We start from the raw sequence: 21,859 nt of genomic DNA on the forward strand, positions 1-21,859 counted from the left end.
ACAGAATGTCAGTACTTCTGCCACCTCTGGTAGTTTTTAACATAAGTACTTGTACTTCTACTAAGTACAGAATGTCAGTACTTTGGCCACCACTGTTTGTATCTGAATATTTGATTGATCAGACATGTATTCACTGTGTAGGTTTTCAGTTTTCAGGTAATTGTTTTTAATTATGGAAATATCTAGCATCACAGCTGATTATCAGCTTTATCTAATCCCCCACAGAAGAAGAAGAAACTCAGAGATTTTCTGTTGCCTCTAACTTTCTCGACTATTAGCTGTCAAGTCTTTGAGGCGACCCCAGATCCTCGATTCATCCAGGATGTTTTGCGGGCCCAGCCCCCCCTGACCTTTGGAGCCCCTGAACCTGACAAACTGGATCAGTCTTCAACCAGAAAAGTCCTCCGGTCATCGTTTCAGGATTTGAATGGACAGTTTTCTGCCTTCAGCCACAGGAAGTCTGTGGATGGAGGACTTCACATTCAGATATCGGGGTTTGTGCAGAACTGACCTCACATCAGCTCTGCTGCTGCTGCTGACGGTGATGGTAATGGTGATGATGATGATGAGCTGGCTCTGGAACAATCACCAGACCAGTTTGTTGGATTTCTTAAACTCGATGAACTGAAAGCTGCTCCTGTGGATGTTTGGAGACAAACAGCAGGAGGAGATTCTCTGAAATCCTTTAAGAGATTAAAATGAAATATTTAGATGATTACACACAGAAACACCTTCATGTTTTGATGTTTAACCGCTTTTTTAAAAAGTCATGTAGCTGAAACTCATGCGGCTGTGCTGGTGTAATGTGCTCCTGAAGCAGAGACGTGCATACAGTATAAATGTGAGCTGTGACGGCTGCTGTGGAGTCGGCGCCTGAATACCAAATGCCAAATGTTTAATTCATTTGTTGAATAAAATGTGGAGCTGCAGCAGATCTCCTCCTCCTCCTCCTCCTCCTCCACTCGCTCACTTACATTTGTGGCAGCAGCTGAATGTGAGATGAGGAGAACAGCTTCAAACAGACTCTCCTGCTTTACCTTCATCCTTTCCCTCGTCTTCATGAAGCTCAATCAATGAAGGAACGACCCTCAAACATTACTGCTGACGACCTCTGATTAGAAAGGACTGGATTTATGATCTAACAGAAAGATCAGGACAAAGGTACAAAACGGTAAAAAAACAAAGTAAAATGAGTCAATTACAAAGCATTTATCTCAGGTCAGCCCTCGAGTCAAGCAATCATAAGGAAATCAGAGTAATTAAAAAGTGAAATTAAGAAGAAATTGAGGAAAAAATGTATGAAAAATTACAAAAAATTAAAATTAGAAAATAAAAATCCAGAAGTGATTAATTAAAAAGTCAAAAGTGTAAAACAAAGTAAAAACTATGTAAAAATTGTGACATAAAACTGAAGAAAACTGTTAAAGGGGATAAACGGTGAGAATGTGGATGAGAAAGTTATTGAAAAGAAGTGAAAAGATTAAAAGAACAAATCCCAAAATAAGTAAAAAAAAATTAAAGTAAACAGAAAAGTAAATATGAGAGAAGTAACAGAACACTGAGACAAATGGTCAAAGGTCAAATTTTGATGATGAAGCATGCGATGACTGCAATTAGGTAATACAATAAAACAGCTTTTAAAACTTTTTAAACCTGTTTTTTTGGAGACATGTAAATGTGCTGGTCTTCTGTTGTTTAAATGTGCTGTATGACTGGACAGTCAACACAAAGGCTTATTATACTCAGACATTTTTCATAGTCCATGTTCTTCCAGAAGCACATCTGTGAGGTCAGACACTGATGTTGGAGAGAAGGCCTGGCTCACAGTCTCTAATCCATCCCAAAGGTGTTCTATCAGGCTGAGGTCAGGACTCTGTGCAGGCCAGTCAAGTTCTTCCACACCAAACTGGCTCATCCATGTCTTTATGGAGCTGCTTTGTGTGCATTAAGAGTTCCTTTCACTGGAACTAAGGGGCCGAGCCTGGAAAACACCCCCACACCATAACCCCCCCCCTCCACCAAACTTTACCCTGTCCACAATGCAGTCAGACAGATACCGTTCCCCTGGCAACCACCAATCCCAGACTCCTCCCTCAGATTGGCAGATGGAGAAGTGTGATTCATCCCTCCAGAGAACACGTCTCCACTGCTCTAGAGTCCAGTGGCGGCGTGCTTTACACCACTGCATCAACACTTTGAGCTTGATGATGTGAGGCTTGGATGCAGCTGCCATGGAAACCCATCCATGAAGCTCTCACTGTTCTTGAGCTGATCTGAAGGTCACATGAAGGTTGGAGGTCTGCAGTGACTGACTCTGCAGAAAGTTGGTGACCTCTGTGCACTATGACCCTCAGCATCCACTGACCCCACTCTGTGATTTTACGTGTCCTACACCTTCATGGCTGAGCTGCTGTCATTCCCAATCGCTTCCACTTTGTTATAATCCCACTAACAGCTGACTGTGGAATATTTAGCAGTGAGGAAATGTCAGGACTGGACTTGTTGCACAGGTATCATCCTATCACGGTACCACGCTGGAACTCACTGAGCTCCTGAGAGCGACTCATTCTTTCACTGATGTCTGTAGAAGCAGTCTGCATGCACAGGTGCTGGTTTATACACCTGTGGACATGGAAGTGACTGGAACACCTGAACTCAATGATCTGGATGGTGAGTGAATACTTTAGGTAGTACAGTGTATTAATTGAATGTCTCATTATAGTCTATGGGTAATCAGTCTGCTAAAATAACAACTATGATGACCAACAACACTTAAACATTAACTAATGCTGAAGAATCGGCACTGAAACATCGCTTTCACCACTAAATGATCTCCCTGGATATTCTTTGCCTCTCTGAACGGACCAAGAGAGTCTCTGTCCTGGAGGTCTGGGTCTGTCTGAGGGATTTCCTTCATTTTTCATGGTCTTTGTTGGGGTCATTCTGCTGGTACTGCTATCAGATCAATCCCATCATGCTAGTATCGATCTGATTATCATGCTAGTATCGATCTGATACCAATACCAGCATCGGTATTGATACTGTTGATATTTGGATGGATCCGCCTACCCCTGGTACCGTCCTGTGTGGACCAGGCGTGTTAATACTGTGGGATGCTGTCAAAAAATGAAAAGTTGAAGAAAAAAAAGAGAAGACAGATGCTGAAAAGGAGTGAAGAAGGTCAGCAAGCAGCAGGATGGAGCGGAAACATTCGGTGAGTTGCCAGCATATGTGATAGGATGAACCTCCCCATGAAAATTGAATCAACCTCCAGTCACTGGGACTCAGCAGCTCCCAGCTGGAGGCCACTGGGGTCCATCATCGACAGATGGTGGCAAAATTGAGCCGTGAGTTTGATGTTCCCTGCTGAGGAATAATGGACTTGTGTTACTGCACAAGTACTGCCTGGAGCTCCACTCTCTGTAAGCTTAATGTCACCTGAGGAGACGACCCCCACCGCCTCTGCTGGCCTGTTGGAGCCTTTCCTCTGCTGGAAGTGAAAAAACGAAGCTCTTTAAATGGACCAGTTCTGCTTTTCTTTTTTCTGTCACATATCAAAGTTCACATGAAGCAGTTTCAAATGAGGTGAAAACTCCTCACCAGCTTCAGGCTGCTCTAAAGACTCTGTTTACACCTTTTTCCTAAAGGGGGAGAAGCTGAAGCAGCTTGTTGCAGACAGGATGAACTGAGGTGCTGCACCGAGGCCCAGGATGAGATATAGAAGGATTATTTTGAACCGTGAATCATGCAAAGCGGCTGTGGTGAATACCTGAGAATATCTGCTGCATACCGAAAGAATCTCGGCTGATTGCAGAGGAAACGATCGCTTGCCTGGCACAGCTCATTTGTGCTCTCATAAACTGCACTGTCAATAAATATGGATCAATTTTCTAGTGAGAACAGCAGCCAGAAATCAAAATGAAAATGAGCAGCAGGGCTGCAGATTGAGTACCAAACAGAGAAATATCTTCACGGCAAATTTAATGGACAGATAATTTCTCGATTCCTCGCAGCAAAAATTATCTGGTTTTTTTTTGTTGTTTTTTTTTTACCTCATTTCATCACATTAATCATTGGTTCACAGCGTCCTTGGGTTTCTTGAAAGGTGCTATATAAATCTAAGTTATTATTATTATTATTATTATTGTCTGTCTGTGTTTAAAATGTAGCCAGATCTGACCTGCCAAACCACCAACCATTGCTCTGATAGGCTGCTGGTGGATGCAGGTGTGTCCGGCCTGGTCTGTGCCTGTCAGTAATGCATCATGGAAATCAAGACCTGATGAAGAGTTTCCAGAATAACTGAACCTTCCACAAACTTGTCTGGAGATGCCAGGCTAATGGAGAAAGAGGCCGGATGCTGCTGAACCAGCTAGAAAAGCTACATTCAGTATGACCTGAGGAGCCGAAACTCGAACCATCGACCTTCCTTCGAGTAGACAAACTGTTCCATCCCTTCAGCCATACGGTAACATATCACCTTATGATCCGTCTGCCAAAGAAGGCACAGCAAAAACACAAAAAGATACAGAATGATGGAAACATCTGCAGGAGGCACTGACTCACAGAACGACTGCAGACATGACTGTGCTGTAGGAGACTGACGGCTGTCTCACACACCCTATCCACAGAGCAGACGTTTCTCCCTTCAGAGTTTGAATTGATGCTGACCCCGCCCACTCGAGATGGACCCTTTACAGCGGCTGGTCTGACTGATTCACGCCGGCAGTCAGTCACTTTCAGGACCGTCAGATTCAGCGAATTCGCTGATCTGTGTGTACCTGGTAATCTAAAAAGCATTAAAAAAAAACAGAACTGAGCTTTTCTTCGATGTTTGATGAATATAATCAATCGCATTTCAGTTTGTTTGAGCTGCTCCTGCCCCGTTAAAGCTGCTGTGTTATGTTGTCTATATGTCCTCAACACTTCCTGTGTCTGTTTCACATTAAAAGCCCTCTGAAGTCTTTTAGTAAACTTAAATCTGTGAGTTCTTGGTGAGACTTTTATTATGCAACATTTGGAGGAACATGATGTGTGAAAGTCCAAACCTTTTTTAAGAAAGATGGCACATAAGCATATCTGTGCCTGGAACAAGAACTCTGACACCAGACAGTCGGTGTGCGAGAGGCTGTGGGCGGCATCGCCAACCAGCTCGAACCTTCAAAAACCAGAAAGAGGAAGTGAGGAAGAGCAGCAGAGCATCCTGCAAGGAGCGAGGGGACAAATTTAATGAGAGCAGCTGTGAGACAGATGAATCTGTTCAGAAATTCATCCGTTCTCACTTACAGTGGAACGATGTATGGAAACTCCCCCTGTGGTTACACAACCTTAGAAATGAGCCACACCTCAACCGTGTGTCAGCTCTTAAACACACAGCTCCAAACGTCCCTTCACACCGAGGACAGTCAGAGCAGCTCCACAGCATCTTCTCCCAGCTGTGAAACAAACTCGTGAGCACCAAAACATCTCATCACATTCTTAACTCATCACAGTAATAATGCAGCCCGTCATCCTCCTGGATGGTTTTGAACCTGCAACCTTCAGATCTGTGCAGCCTTCAGACGTTTGCAGTAATATCAGCATTGCAGCTCTCCTTTTGCTCGATTTGAATACATGTTTGTAATTTTGGCTTTAATAAAATGTCCTGCAGCTATTTGTGCAGTTTAAAGAACTCGGTCATGCTGCAAAGGTTTAAACTGATAGAGGCACAGAGGCTGTTTCAGTTTGGCTGCTTTTCAACCTGATCAGCGTCTTAAAGAGGCCATAAAACAAGTTCCTGTAAACACTTTAAGCTGCAGCTGGAGTCCAAAGTCTGCATCAGAACTGAGCGGTAAAACCTGAACGCAGATTAAAGATGAAATCCACACGTGAAAGCAGCCGGAGCCGTGATAAATACATCAGCTTCATTAAAACAGGACTAGATTAAAAGGTTCAGATGCAGACGAAGCGGTCACGAGAGTTTCATCCTTCTTTTTTTTTCCGTGTTGGCGTAAATTAAATTCTCGCCAGCCTGTAGTTTTATTATTGGCTCCATCAGACCGCTCTTCTGTCTGTGTGACTCATCTGAACTGTTCCAGCATTAAAGAATAAAAGTCAGACAGCCTCGAGCTCTCACTCACAGTCTGAGTAAACTGCTCTTCAAACAACTGCAATGTATAATTTTAGAATGGTGAGTTTATGTGTGTGAAATGTGACGCACAAATAAAACTGATCTGAGCTCAGGAGTCACTGATCTCTTCTCTTTGAAGCTGCAGTGCAAACCTGTGTGTGATCAGCTGGATTTCGTGTGGACTCAGTTCATCGTGTGTGTTCTAGTAAACTCCTTTACCTCATATATGCACGCTGGCAGCCTGTATCTCTGAGCGATGGAGCAAATATTGTTTCTGCCACAGATGGACGTAGCCACCACTTGCCTCAAGAATTTTGCCATCTTGATATTTTTGATACCCAGATGGGTTGAGCGAGGGGTGTACACACCTGTGAACCCACCGTACGCCTTATTGGCTAACAACTGCTCAGTCACAGTTTGTTAGCCAATGAGCATCCCCGGATAATCCTCCTTTCTGAGGGTGATGATGGACTTGGTGTTTCGTTCAGTATGGCCTGAAACCAGCAACTGAGCCCACAACCTCAGCAGGAAGGTCTGCACAGGGGCCCATTTTCCCAGAGATTTAGGACCAGAAGACTTTTTGCAGTCACAGGTATCGCTCCCTGGTGGCCATTAAAGGAAATGCAGGTTTTAAAACCACGTCCTGTTTTACTAAGAGAGGAACTAACAGCAGCAAAGACTCACACTGAGCTGAATTTATTTTACTAATGGATACCAGTGTTGTGAATGTATATTTTTGCATTTATTTATTTGTCACATTTTGCTTTCCAGAGTTAGTTTCTTAGTTTCTGTTTCTGATTTCTTGTTAAAATGCTGCTGAGTGACTCATATCATTTACTTTATGGTTTGCTGTGTTTGGTTTCACAGTGAAGGCTTTTGCTGTTCCTTCGTTAATTCATTCTCAGTAATGTAAAGTGTTTATCGGTCTGTTCAGGTGAGCTGAAGCCTGTGAAGCAGAACAAATGTGTGATTAAAAGCTTGAGGAGAAGAAAGTGGCCGAGCTTCGACTGAGAGCAAAACTGAATGTTTCTCTGTGAGTGACATTTATTGAAAGCAGCGGCGTCACAGCCTCCAGCTCTCAGACTTTTAAGACGACTGTGCACAGAGATGTCGGTGGTTTCATGAAATGTCAGGAGAGCAGAGTCCTCCTTCTTCTTCTGCACTTTCCTCCTGTCAGACTTTCAACCTTTAGGACGAACTCCAGGCCGAACCTTTAATAATGCTGTTTCCAAAAGGTTAAAGCCACTGTCGATAAAACGGATAAATTATACTTCTCGAACCTGGTGAGGTTCAGGAAGCTGATGACTCTGAGTTAATTTTGCCCTTTGTTTTGTCTGCTCAGGTGGAATCTGCATCGCTCAGTCCTTGAAGATCCCTCACGACCACAAACCCTCCGACTTCGATAAAATCATCCGCCAGCTGCTGGACACTCGTTACGCCAGGGCGGTCATCCTGTTCGCCTCCGACGAAGATATCAGGTAATAACAGACGTGCTGGTGCAGCTCGATCTGCAGTCCACTTGAATACAGCAGCTGAAATAAAACAGGCACTGGGAGGATATTTGAAAGTTGAGTTTGTCCAAATAAAAGTTGAATACATGACCTGAATCATCTTCTTCACCTCAGTGTTGACGAGAGAAACCTTCCGGATGGATGTGCTGACATGGTTTTTGGCACTGTCGGCTCCTGAAGGTGTTCCTATATCAGTAACAACACCAAACAGGATTTTTAAACTGCTGCGCATCACGTCAAAGGACCTTTTCAGTGACATGTCAGCAAATTTTAAGCCTTTCGTTAATTTACCAAATACAGTATGAATAAATGGATTAATTTACTGTGTTTAATGGTGTTATCTTCAGTTAAATTAGCTCAGCACACCAGGACTCCTGTAGGCATGTCTGTTGGTACTCTCCATCCACTGTGAGGAGAAATGTAGAAATAAAAAGGTTTGGGGGAAAATGCTGTACTGCGGGAGATCCCAGGACAGTCCAGGAAACGCTGAAGAGATTACATCTCTTGGATGGTCTGAGAACACCTGGGTGTCCCGGGATGAGCTGGAGGAGGTGGCTGAGATTAGACTGCTGCCCCCGTGACACGGATACACTTTAGAAAATGGATGGAGAAAAAAAAACATGGTTTTTATTTCCTGTCTCATTTGGATCCAACCTGTGAATTCAAAGTTCCACAAAGTAAACTGTGAACTTTATCTGTGCAAATTCACATCTGCCCACAAAGAAGATAAAATATGTAAGTGGACACCAGCTAAAACTCATCAGCACACTCAGGAGCTGTTGGTCCAAAACACCTGAGAAGTTTCCTCTCGAGTAATATGAAATTATTATTAAGAAATCTGCCCACCGACACAAAGACACCATCTCTGTTAGTCCAAATGTCCTCATCAAGCCCCATCAGACTTTCCCATGGCGCTCTTAGCCTTCAGACGTCGGCTTTGGTTATCATCCACCCCTTTTCCAAATGAAAACTGTAATGCTAAAACAAATAATGTCTTCGGGTTTCTGAAATAAAACCAATCCTAGAATTCCCAGTGGGAATCTCTCTGGGGTTAAGCTCTTTATTGGCCCAGTCAGTAAAAGAGAGTGTTGGTTACTGAGCCTCTCTACAGATAACAGCATGAAGCTCCCTGGCCTACAGTACTAAACGATCTCGGTGTAAGCTGATGAACGTGAGGATAGGGGCGGTCTTCGGCATTGGTTGTGACTCAGTGCCTTTGGGCTCTGTTTGCATGCAGGGGCATCCTGAACGCCAGTAAGCGAGCGGACCAAGTCGGTCATTTCCTGTGGATCGGCTCCGACAGCTGGGGCGCCAAAAACAGTCCCATCCACCACCTGGAGGACGCCGCGGTCGGAGCCATCACCATCCTGCCAAAGAGGGCCACCATCAGCGGTAAGCTCATCGCTGGCTACAGTTTAATGTTGCTCTCTTTTATTAGAATATGTGAGCTCGAAGTTTACCAGCTCGCTGCTACATGAAGAAAAATTAGAGCTCGGTGTTTGTCTCCTTGTCTGCTTCTTTCTTGTTTTTTCCTCCGTGTTCGTTCTTATCTCTGAAACTGACTTCTGGTTTTTGACTCCACATATTCCTGAATAAGCAGAACTTCTGAAAACTCAATCATCCTGGGAACATTCGCTGTCTCCCATTTCTGGGTTTGCTGTGACACCAGATTGCTCAGGACTCTCGATGATTATTATTATGTCATGATTATTCTGCTTCTATCAGCACTGCAGAAACCTCATATCTTACCCAGGCACGGAGGGCATTTATTAAAGGAGACCTTTTTCTGCTTTTCCTTTTTTTCTGTCAGATCTCTTCACGTTAGTGTTCATATGAATAAAGAGAAGCCAGTCTAAAGTAACTTCTTTGTAATTTTATGAGTTTTAAAGAAGGTGCAGAGTTTAGCCGAACGCTGTCCAGTTATTAAAGTCAGAGTTTTGCACCAGAGCACAAAGATGATCATATTTTTGATATTTTTGTCTCCATACAATCAACGTGCAGCCTATAAGCTTAAATTCAAGGTGTTAGTCCAAAATATTAAACTGTTGAGTTATATAAAAACTGTGAAAATGATGTCTCCACATTACAGGAGCTCACCCTCATCCTGAACATTTCCTTAAGTGTCTTTAGAGAGGAGGAACACTTCCCGTGATGAACTCAAAATAGGATTTAATTTCTGATGTTGTAACCTCCGAGTGTAAAATTAAGTTCTCTGAGTGGAACATTTGCTGTTTCCTGAGGATATCAGAGGTGACACGCAACGTTTGGGCATTCTTAACAAAGTGATCTGATTGGCTGGATCAGGTGAGCCGGAACTACAGCACCTTGTGGTGCCTGTTGTGATTTTAGGGCTATATAAATAACACTGAATTAAATTTTGGATTGCAAAGGTGTCACCCAAATAACTTCAGCTGAGAACCTTAAGACTAAAAGTTAAACATACTCATTTAAGCGTGGACATTGTTTGCATTTACAGATTACAATTCAATTAATGGAATTAATAGATATTAAAAAATAACTGCTGAAATTATGCTTTTAAGTAGAGATTAGTGATTGACAAAATAGTTGAACTTAATCAAAAATAATCACTTGATTCTAATCAAAAAACAGAAAATATTTCAGTATTTCTGACTCTCTCTGAATCTGCTGCATCACCCTGAACATGTGTTTACAGTGTGGCCGTGCTGAACATTTACCTCCTGACAGAAAAGCAAAGACAACTTATTTAGAAAAATCCCGGACTCTCCCTTAGTGCTGGAGTCTTTTGCAGTCTTCACTTTGAGTCTTCTTCAGAGGTGTGACATGCAGAGAAACGCTGCCATCACAACGACACTGAAACTCCAGATCAGAGGGAACATAATGGTAGAAAAGCCGACCTCCTTATTGGTGCTGATGACAGCGTTTAGATTACAGCGCGTGTAGTAACAACGCTGAGTGCGGCTGTCGAATCAAACAAAGATGGTGACAGGGATATTCAGCTGCGTTTTGTTGTGCCACTTCAGACTCCGACTTCAAATAAAATATGAATTCTTTGTTCTTCTTCTTGTTCCTCTGTACACTAACACTTGTGTCAGGAGCCAAATGAAAGCAGCCACGGCACGTTTTCTGTTTCTGTGTTTGTAACATCACTTTCTGACCTTTTCTTCTGCTGGGGAACACGAGCCGGTCAGCGCCTGCAAACTCAGACTGTCACCTTGGATCTGACGCTCATAAACTCTGTCCTCTGATGAATGATTTATGGAAATGGAGATTTTCTGAGCATAAAGGCAGTTGCAGAGAACACTGCAGTATAACTAAGGGTGGGGGAAGTCAGGTTTAAGGGCAACAGTCCCATTACACCAGAGGGCACACTGCAAGGAGAAGACAAAAAGGGTGATGGGGAGAAATTTAGCTTTATGATGAGAGTGACAGCCAGATTAACCTTGTGCAGAAAGCTCATGAGCCCGTCATTCCTCCCCGTCTGTGAAGTCTGATCTGATGACACAGTTTACACCACCTGACTGATTCTGCGTGTTTGGACTGATCTTTAAAAAATGAATCATCGTGACTCATTGTCACCAATAATGCCTAAACCAGCAGAGACTGTCAGACAATATGAGTAAACACAAAGTCCTTCTAGAAGCCAGTCTCTCCACTGAACTTATTATTATACAAGAATAATTTAAATAGATACATGTAGGCGGGAGAAAACTGGATGCATGGACGGACCGTGAGCCTTTCAAAGATCTTCACCCTCTCGAGAATATTGAAGGGTTTTTGTGGGAGTTTGTCCAGCCTGTCTGTAACTTGCAGACCGCAGGACTGTGCCCTTCAGGTTGGCTCTTGCTTCAGGAGTGTGGGGTATCAGACCTGTTACAAACTATTCAGTTCTTTTATAAGTGCAGTCAGAGCATGGTACACACTGGCAGCAGTAAGTTCCAGCTGGGTGTTGGAGTTCGGCAGGGCTGCCCTTTGTCACTGATACTGGAGCAGCCAGCCGGCAGAGGCTGCATGCTTCAGTGGCCTCTTACCTTTGTTTGTTGTGGATGATGTGTTCCTGGTTTCATCGAACAAGGTTAGCAGGTGAGTGAGAACTGGCTGGGATGAGGATGAACACCTCCTAGTCTGAGGCCGTGGCTCTCAGCTGGAAAAGGGTGGTTCCTGCTCTGGGTCTGGAGCTCGGTCATTCAGGGGGGGCTGCAAGTAGATGCTGCTTCTCTGGATCGAAAGGAGCCTGTTTATGTAGTTCAGCATCCTTAAAGCTTCCTAGGTGAGGTTTTCTGGGAGCATGTGCTACTGGGAGGAGGGCCCGGGGAGACCCAAAACGTCCTGGAGAGATTATATCTTTTGGCAGGATGTGGCTGAGGAAACGGAGGTCTGGGCGTCAGTTGTTGGGGATTAACTTTGGCTATATAAACATGAACAGCATGTGGATGCTGTCACTGTTTTTATGTACGTATCAGTGCAGCAACCAGGCTGCAGTAACCATGATCGATGACTGTGATTGGTGAGTTCTGCTGACTGACAGAAACATGAAATCTGTAGGTCTGAGGTTCATCCAGGTGGAACAAACACCGTTTTCTGCTGTCTGTAAATGACTGAAACATTTAAGAAATGACAAAAAAGACACTGTTGTGTGTTTTCCTGTTCTGAAAGGTTATATCTACATGATTTTAATATGTGGCTCTGTCTGACTTATAGACTTGTCCAGCCAAATGTGTGCAGTGACAGAAACGGTCCTCATTTATGCAGACATCAGTTTTCTGTGCACACTCTCCCCCTGTGTTTCCTGGCCTCCCCGTCACAGCGGCTGATATCACATACATGTTAAAGACACGGAGGCTGATTATGAATAAATCAAATCCTCATTTCAAATCTCCGGTGAAGTTTGTGGTTGCGATCCCGGATGGAAGAGGTCAGCTTCTCTTTCATTTATTGTCTTTTCAAATCTCAGAAAATAAATCCAGCTTCTATTTTCATGTAAATCGCGGAGCTGCATGCCTGAACACAGCCCTGCTTACCATGCCCGATAATTGCTGAGACTGAACCCCAGAGAGGAAGTGAGACAGAGGGGGGTAGGAGATGGAGAACAAAAGATTTTGGGGAAGATTTGTTGGGAACAAAGAGAGACCGAAGAGGAGCAGAGACAGCAGAAGAAGAAGAGAAAAGTTGAAAATGAGGTATCAAGCTGCAGGCTGCAGGCTGTCGAAGTTTTCCCCCCATGACAGAAGATGCCTGCTGAGTCTGCAGCCTCCAGCCGGGATGGATCCACTTCCCAAAGTCAATTACATCTTCTAATCCACAAATCTGAGGCATTTAATGTCAGACTTCTGAGAAACTGCTAAACCGACTGACTGTTCATACCAGAAGCCTGCAGGTGACACACTCAGTGTTTCCTGAAAACATCTAAAGTTCAGGTTCTGGTCTCTCAAAACTTACACGTCAAACTCAAAACCTGCAAGTTTGCAGGTTTGCTTTCGTTGTCACTTTGATGTTTGAATGTCTGCAGAGAGATTAAGTCACGGACGGGAAGCAGAGGTTTCAGAAAGTCACTGAACTCAAGAGACATGCAACCAGTCTGCCTTACAGACGGACCTTCAGGGTCCAGGACTGTCCACAAAGTCTCAGCTGATTCTGCTGACACACTTTTACAAGTAAAAGCAGAAAACATTTTGTCTAAAGACTTTGTGAGTGTGTCAGTGCACCTGCAGAGGAAGGTGGACACAGACCATTTACAAGCCACAAGTCTCACTGAAAAAATTATTCCACTTTTAGGGACAGCAGCTCCTGGACTGACCAGACTAACAAAACCAACTTTCTGCAACCCAGGAGCAATTTGGTCACAATCTGTGCATTTTCCAGCAAGGTGGAGCTCCGTGTCACAGTGCAAAAGAGATAACTTTGTGATAACGTGGCCTGGAAACTCCACAGATCTTAAACCAAAATAGAGTCTGTGTCAGTTCTTAAAGAGCAAGCAGAAACCCACAAATTGTGCTCAGCTGTAAGCGCTGATAAGGCAGGAGGGGATCTCAGTCGATGAGGATTTGGTCCAGAACTGGATATCCAGGCTACAGAGAACTGAAGAAGAAGAAGACGACTGTAAATACTGACTGCACACCTTTAAGCGTCTTGAGGCAAATTGAAATTTAATTCCTTTGTCAGTTATATTATTTGAAACTTATGAAATGCTTATGATTGTTCTTCATTATAATCATAGTAACGTAAAAAATAATCTATAAAAAAATAAATAAACTGAAGCGGGAACACGTGAAAACACACCGCAAAGACTTTAAACATATCCTACAGCGGCTATGTGTGTTTGGTTCTGTCTCCTACGGTGTTAAAAGTAGAAGTCTTATCAGAAATATTATTTAATTCGATTTAGAAATTTGGAAGCTGCTTTATAAAGGGTCTCTGTGGGCGCTACGGGCAGCACACTCTGTGCTCTCTGGTGATTTGTATCAAAACCATAGGATCTATTCCAAGAAGAGTGACATCAGGTGACAGAGAACATGAATGCCTACGTTTTGATGTAAATATTATAGATTGTGCTTGTAGACTGAAAGGTCTGAACATGGAAAAAAAAAATGCTAAAGCAGATTTTTTTTCAGAATAATTTCCAGTGATGCTGTCATCACTCAGGAATTGGAAGGAAGAGGAAAAGTTGTTTTTTTTATAAAAACCACAGAAGACATCAAAACACTGAGTCACTGAAAGCCCAAAGCTTCCTGACCCATTTAAACTTTTCATGATGTTCCTCAGATAAACGATGCCTGAGAGCCAGGTCTCCAAAGTGGGCGAGGTGTTTCACTCTTTGACATCATTCCCAGTGCATTTCACTGGGGTTCTTTCACATTTTTTTTTTAACAAATTTCAGAAAGACCATACAGTATGACAGATTCCTACCAAAGGTCATATTCTATTCTACTATTCTACTGTTCTATTCTACTATTCCCGATTGTGCTGCACATTTTTATATAACTTTGTTGAAGTTCTCTCAAAGCTGCAAGACTAGTTACTTGCCAAAAAATCTTGATGCCTGATGAAAAGTAAATAATGTGCTTCAGTATTTACCATTAACAAAAACAGTGAAGTTGCAGTTTGGTGATGAAACATCCACAAAAGTCACTGGACTAACAATTAAGCTCAAGCTAATTATTTAGCCTCATGGTTTTAGTGCAGCTGCAGTACTGGAGAGCATGACTGGGGGCAGCAGTCAGTGGAGCTGAAATATGAGAACTGATCATCGTATCAACATCAGACTTGCAGTGCAGTTAATCATGTCCTCAGCAAGACACCCACCAAATCTGAAGCAGATCAGATGGAGGGCTGTCGAAGCAGACAAGACAGATATTTCTTGAATTATTAATTCAATTCAGTTTCATTTATATAGCACCAAATCACAACAAAAAGTCACCTCAAGGTGCTTTAAGCTAAAGGTCTTGAATAATCAGGCCCCATCTTATCTCAAAGACCTCATAGTACCATATCACCCCAACAGAGCACTTCGCTCTCAGACTGCTGGCTTACTTGTGGTTCCTCGGATACTTAAGAGTAGAATGGGAGGCAGAGCCTTCAGCTTTCAGGCCCCTCTTCTGTGGAACCAGCTCCCAGCTTGGATTCAGGAGACAGACACCCTCTCTATTTTTAAGATTAGGCTTTCATTCACCTCTTTTCACTTTTATACCCCACTCTGCATTTAATCATTAGTTATTATTAATCTCTGTCTCTCTTCCACGGCATGTTTTTTTGTCCTGTCTCTCTCCCCTCACTCCCAACCGGTTGCAGCAGATGAACCTGAGCCTGGTTCTGCTGCAGGTTTCTTCCTGTTAAAAAGGAGTTTGTCCTTCCCACTGCCACCAAGTGCTTGTGTAACCGGTGGCTTCTTCTACAGCTCTCTGCGTTGTGTGGATCAATGATCAGATCAGGCCACCGACGTGATTTGGAGGCGATCTCCTTTTATTTCTGACGACACACTAAACAAGTATCACAATCTGATTGGTGACGATCGCTGTAAGCCCCTACACAAACAAAACACATAAAGACATTATTGTCTAGTACAGCCGGATTTACGATTACTAAACTTTCGCTCACCGCTCCCGCCGAATGCCACAGGAAGAAGGGGGAGAGTGGAGCGCGAAACTGCTCCTTATAAGGAGTTGTCCCAGAAAACTAAACGTAGGGGTACAGAAACAATAATAAGACAAACAATAAGAAAGGTTCCACACAACCAACCGGAGCTACACAAAACAGTCAGGTAAATTAAATAAATAATTTTTGTGAATTCTACATACCGTATTTTTCGGACTATAAGCCGCTACTTTTTTCCCCACGTTTTGAACCATGCGGCTTATAGCCCGTGGCGGCGTTTCTGTGGATTTTCTTTAACCACCAGGGGCTCTTTAGCAGGATATGAAATCATGGGACGTCAAAGTTGGAAATCAAAGAAGAAGCGCCAACAAGTGCTAGCAGCAGGCACAAAAGAGATTTTTTTCAAACTCCCTCATCATGGAAACCACAAAAAGAACTTCCTATGATGCCGCTTTTAAGTGAGGGCTAATCGACCTGGCACTACAGGAGGGAAATAGAGCCGCTGCACGTAAGCTCGGCGTGAACGAATCAATGTGAATTGACTTGGTTATACTAAATTGGGGTTGTCTGTCCCCCTCTGCTGAGTGCCGAGTAAATTGGCGGAAAACCGAGGAGCGGCGGAGATACCAGCGGCTTAGAGCCCGTTGCGGCTTATATATGTACGTTTCCAGTTTTTTCCAAAAAATTTGTAGGTGCTGCTTATAGTATGGTGCGCTCTATAGTGCGGAAAATACGGTAAATAAAATGCGGGTGGTGGGCCTACAGGAGGGCGTGGCCCACGTTAACCTCTTCGGGCTGTGCTCGGCCAGGCAACACGGCAAACACGCCCTCCTCTCGAGCTCCCGCCCCAGGCCTGGCTCCATGGGTGGGCCCACGGTAACCTCCTATCCGGGCAGGGTAAACTGTTCACGCGTTGTTGTAGACCAATAGGGGTCTTCTGAACCGCTGTTTGTCTGGACCTGGGCATCTGATTAGGATGCCTCCTGGGTGTCTCTTGGGTGAGGTGTTCCGGGCATGTCCCACCGGGAGGAGGCCCGTTGGTAGACCCAGGACACGCTGGGGAGATTATATCTCTCGGCTGGCCTGGGAACACCTTGGGGTCCCTCCGGATGAGCTGGACGAGGTGGCTGGGGAGAGAGGAAGCCTGGACTTCTCTGCTTAGGCTCCTGCCCCCGCAACCCGGCCCCGGATAAGCAGAAGAGACTGGATGCATGGATGGATTCAGCAGATATGGATAAAGCACATGAAGATTGCACTATGAAATAAGTTGTTGTCTAAAGATTTATAATTAAGCTACAAGATTAAGCTACACAAAAAGCAGCGTGCAATGGAAGAGGAACAGGAAGTGGTAGAATAGCGCAGTGAGAGAACCATCTCTCATTATTATCACCTTATTATTATTGTCACCTTCAAGTCAGTTGCTGCTGTTGATTAATTGTAATGAAATCTAAACTGTGGAAGGCAGAGGCGTAATTTTACTGTATGAAACAATGAATGCCTGAGGCTCCTGTTTTTAATTGTTATCATTCTGATAGCAAGTCTTTTATTATTTTTCATTTGTATTTTTCATTTGGAGAGCTCTCACTAATTAGAAAACAATGGACAACATCATTCATTACAAAGCATAAATTTCATAGACTGGAGTCACAGTGAAGCAGCTTTGTGCCGTCCAGGAAACAGAAGTCAGACTGCAGGAGCCCCCCCCCTCCACCCACTCCTCTCCATCTCCATCCTCTTTGAAACACTGAGCTGTTGGCTTCAGCGTGCCCATGTGTGTGTGCAGGAGATACGAGGATACGGATTTTAATCTGACTCTATGTTTAAAACATGATCAGACCAAGACGGATGTCCTCCCTCACACAGCCGAAGACAGGAAATGACTGCGAGTGTAGAGTTACACAAATTTTTCATCTGATGGATGTGAAGCTGAGAAAAATGAACTGCGGCTTTATTCGACTCCACTCATGACAGTTTCCATGAGGACTGCATAAACACGGAGGACAGCATCACTGAGCTGAGACACCGAGTAAAGACACCAAATCCGTCGACGCTCCACGTTACAACGATGCTTTATTATGAGAGGTTATGTACCTGCTCTCACTTCCTGTGGTTCATGCTTCCACCTGAACGTGTCCTCCTGCTCTGCGTACCGCTCAGTGTTTTAGATGTCAGTCATGTTTTACAGTTTTGGCTTTTACATCTTTAAATTTTTTTATCTTGTTTTGTATTATTTTATATAAATGAAGTGAACTGCAAACCTGACCTGCTTTGACCTGTCTTGGTAACTCCACTGTGTGGAGGATAGCGCAGCCTGAATCTTGAGTAACTGGTCCGAATCGCAGGCCTGTGTTTGTTGCAGCGCTGCCTGGATGTCTGTTTCCTGGACTCCTCTAACTCAGCGGGATGCTCTCTGGCAGCCCGTCACGCTGAATTCATTTGGCTGTGCTGAGAGACGAAACACTAATCTGACAAACGGCAAAGAGATGGGAGGAGGAGGCGCTTAGCTGCTGACACTGATCAGGCTAAGCATCCTTTCTCCCGCTTCACACCAACGTTTTTGACTCCTTTTCTCGCAGTTTTCCTTTCCTCCGTCTCTCTCTTGTTGTTGGGACAGAACCGCCCTCGTTACTCCCGTCCTCTTCTCCTAAAAACCCTCCAGGAGCACCTCTGTCCACCACCATCCCCTCATCCACTCTGTTTAAATGAAATAAGACATCAGATCATTGTGTTCTGACATGATGTATGTTCATATACTGACAATAAGTGTAAGACACATTTAAAGAGCCTCTTTTATAGCTAAATGCAGGCTCATCTGGGGGAAAATGGATTGTTTTATATAAATGAAATAAAACAAAAATAAAAGTAAAAGAATTTTTAACTCTGAATGAAAGTAAATTTAGATCATGCTTCTTCCGAGCTTGGCGGGTAAGCCTGCTTTCCTTTCATTGGACCGAGTTTGATCTGAACGTAGAAGTGATGTGAGATGGCAGCTTCTCGTGGAGGTGGGCGAAAAACCAAGCTGTGTGCTCACAGACAGACCCCAGGTACAGTTACAAATGACATAATAGGACACAATAAGCCTGTAATTGTCTCAAACCATAAATTCACCTGTTTCGTGGAGCATTTTGTTTTTGAAAGTGGTTCCCCAAAGCGTGTAATTTCCCTCAGTCGCTCATATTTGTGCCTTGCCCGTGTCTCCTCTGCCGTCCACCTCTCAGGCCTCTGCTTTCCTTTCAAATTAAGGATTAGTCTTATCTTAAATAAGGCCATTAAACGACTTTTTCCAATTGTTTTCCCCACTCAAGGCTCAGCTAAGTAAGGGTGCTAATTGACATTTTTCTCTTGTTTACTGGCCCCGGCCCCGGCAGCAGTTTGGGCTGTGACTCAAGCCGCCGGCACTTACTTTTAATTTTGGCCATTAGAGTTGGAGCTTGGCTCCAGCTTGAGCTGTGACCCCAGATGGCTTCGCTTTGTTTGTCCTCTTCTTGTTTTTTGTACTTTCTGGATGTTTCTGTCCAGCAGAGGAGAAATGTGTGCTACCAGGACACTTTTTGTTCATTTGAGAATACAAAAAGCTCACAGACCGGAAGACTGAGCTCATTTCAGAGGAGAAATTCATGCTGCTGCTGCTGCTGCGGGGAGGCGTGTGCATCAGCCCCGCTGCAGAGGATTTCTGTGCGCCACAGCTAATATACACTGTAAATACAAGCCCTCACTATCAAATACTACACTGCTGATGATGTTCAATCATTTGACGCCCACAGTGATTACAAGAGGCACAGAGTCAGCATCAAATGTGAGCTGAGAGGTTTTTTTGGTTTTTGCTCATTTGGATTTTGTATGCTGATTTAAAGCCTGGCAGTCCCCCTTCCCTTTAGCCCGGAGGACGCGGAAGCCATGATTCCCAAACAGAATCCCAGGTTCTGATTGGTCGGAGCCAGAGCCGGCCGAGGCATAGGCGACATATGCTGCTGCATAGGGCCCCCTGACCACCAGGGGGCCCCCAAGCTCCCCTACATTTGTGATGAAACTTTTTTATTTATTTATTTTAACATGGCAGTGTCCTAAAAGAAAGAAGAAGCTATTCCAAATCTTCATATTTGTACAGTTATAACAACACTAATTTAATGAGTAGGCCTCTTGCTCACTGACTGCGTGTGCATTCAGGTAGTTTGGCATCAGCAGCTGTGACCTGATGGTCCGTCAGTTTCGGTCATTTGAGGATGAAGCTACAAAACAGAAATGTGACAGAAAGGAGCTGTCCCTGTGGGGCAGAGAGGAGGAAGAGGAGACGATTCGAGGAAGAAAAATGTTTCCATGAGCAGTTACAAAACCAACTCCAAACGTAGTTAGCTATCGCTAGCTGGCTAGTTATGGTATTTATCTATAAACAAACACAACCTGTCAGCCTGTGTGTGTTTATAGTTAATATATACATTTTTCTTGGATCTTGTCATCATGGTCGTGGGTTTATGACCCAGCGTTTTTAGTTTTAGGACTTCATTTTTGTATTGTTTAAGGTTGCTGTTTGATTCCTTTGTTTGTGTTTTTGCAGTTTTGAATTTGGTCTTTTCTGCTAATTCTCGTTTCGCTTCTTAGTTTAGTTTTCTGAGATCTGTTCTTGGTTTCATTCACTTTCTATTTAATCCTGTTTCAGCTCTCAGGCTTCCTGTGTTCCTGTTTGGTGCTGGTGCATCCTGTGTGGATGCAGTGATGAGCTGCGTTCCTGTCCTTGCAGTCCTGGTCTTTGTTTTTTCCACAGACCCTGGTGTTGTCCTCTCCACTCCATTAATTTGTGGATTTTTATCCCTCGGTTCTTGTTTTGCCGAGTTCCTCCTGCTCTCCTGTCTGTCTGCATCTCTTTATTGTCCCTGTGAATTTGTCCCCTCTGGGTTTACTTCACTTCCTCTTTTATTTTGAAGGTTAGATCATTATGTAAATGTTTTTCTTCTTTTTTCTTTTACTTTCTTACTGTTATTTCCCGCCCTCAGTAGCATCTGGTTATGCTCACCTGTGCCTTATATTGCTCCCTATCTGCTGTGTTTTCAGCGAGTTTCAGGGCCTTCTGTCTGAAGGTCTTTCTTAGATCCTCTTGGGAACCACTTCCAAATTCCACCACAGAAACTGCTTTCAGAGCAGTGCTGATGGGCTGAGCATCAGTTTCCCCCCCATCTGCAGGGAAGCATCACCTCTTTGAGTCGTCGCTGTGGCGATGTCTTTGTTGGTTTCTACTTTGCTCTGAAGTTCCTCTTTTCCACGTTCCTCCGTCTGTATCATCCTGTTCGAGTGAGCTGCTTTATTTTGAAGGGTGCTTCCTCATGTGGGTTTCTGTTTATGTTGCTCCTCTTTTCCTTTTCCTGCCTTTGTTTTAGTCTTGATTGAGCTCACCTGTTGCTCCACAGGTTGTGTCACATTAAATCCATTTTAAATAAAGTCACACAACTCTGATCAAATTAACAAAGGGTAAAATTCTCTCTCTCCAACTTACAGAAATAATAGTTAAAAACTTTTAAATGAAAATTTCCCACTAACCTCTAAATTTAACTTTAAAAATGGAGTTTTCTGCAGCTTCTTCTCCTCCCAGCCTTTCCGCAGCTTTCAGGCAGCCGCTGATGGAAACGTTTCCTCCCGATGTTTCATTAGCACCCCGCTAACATGAGACGTGTCCCAGGTGTTGCAGATAATGCTGTTTAGAGTGTTTATGTTAAAAATAAAATGGGAGAAGACGTTAAAATGCCCCCGAGTGAGAGATATTTTCATTTGAAAGGCGCCGCCTCCTCCTCCCCCCTGACAGCGGCAGCTACATGGCTCGTGGTGGCGATGCTGTGATACCTGCACTTTGTGCGCCTGTGTGTAAACCCCACGTTGCAAAACCCTGAGAGATAAATCACATACCCTGCAGCACCAAACAGCAAACACAAACGTACACCCACCTGGAGACCCCCCCCCCCAAACGCTTCACAAACCTCAGAGCAACGCCAGGATCTTTGATTCTGAACCATTAACCTCACAGATACCAGCTGCATATATAGCATTTATAGCACATAACAGCTGCTATAAATACACGTCACTGTTTCACTTCCTGCAAACATTTATCATCACTCCCTAAAAGCTGCTGGTTAGCTTACAGCTAAGTAAGTTTCCAAGAAAATCCTGCAGTTTGGTTCTA

At 43.8% G+C, this 21,859-nt stretch overlaps 1 protein-coding gene across 1 annotated transcript in view; it reads left to right on the forward strand.

Annotated features, from left to right (window-relative positions):
* The window catches only part of grm7 (glutamate metabotropic receptor 7), a 232,942-nt gene that overhangs the window by 120,971 nt on the left and 90,112 nt on the right, over nt 1–21,859 (forward strand). The window contains exons 3-4 of the mRNA XM_030723843.1: nt 7,452–7,587; nt 8,858–9,012. Coding sequence (XP_030579703.1) covers nt 7,452–7,587; nt 8,858–9,012 — 291 coding nt within the window. The remainder of the gene's footprint in view (nt 1–7,451; nt 7,588–8,857; nt 9,013–21,859) is intronic.

Source organism: Archocentrus centrarchus, unplaced genomic scaffold, assembly GCF_007364275.1.
Source record: "Archocentrus centrarchus isolate MPI-CPG fArcCen1 unplaced genomic scaffold, fArcCen1 scaffold_29_ctg1, whole genome shotgun sequence".
Classification (NCBI taxonomy): domain Eukaryota; kingdom Metazoa; phylum Chordata; class Actinopteri; order Cichliformes; family Cichlidae; genus Archocentrus; species Archocentrus centrarchus.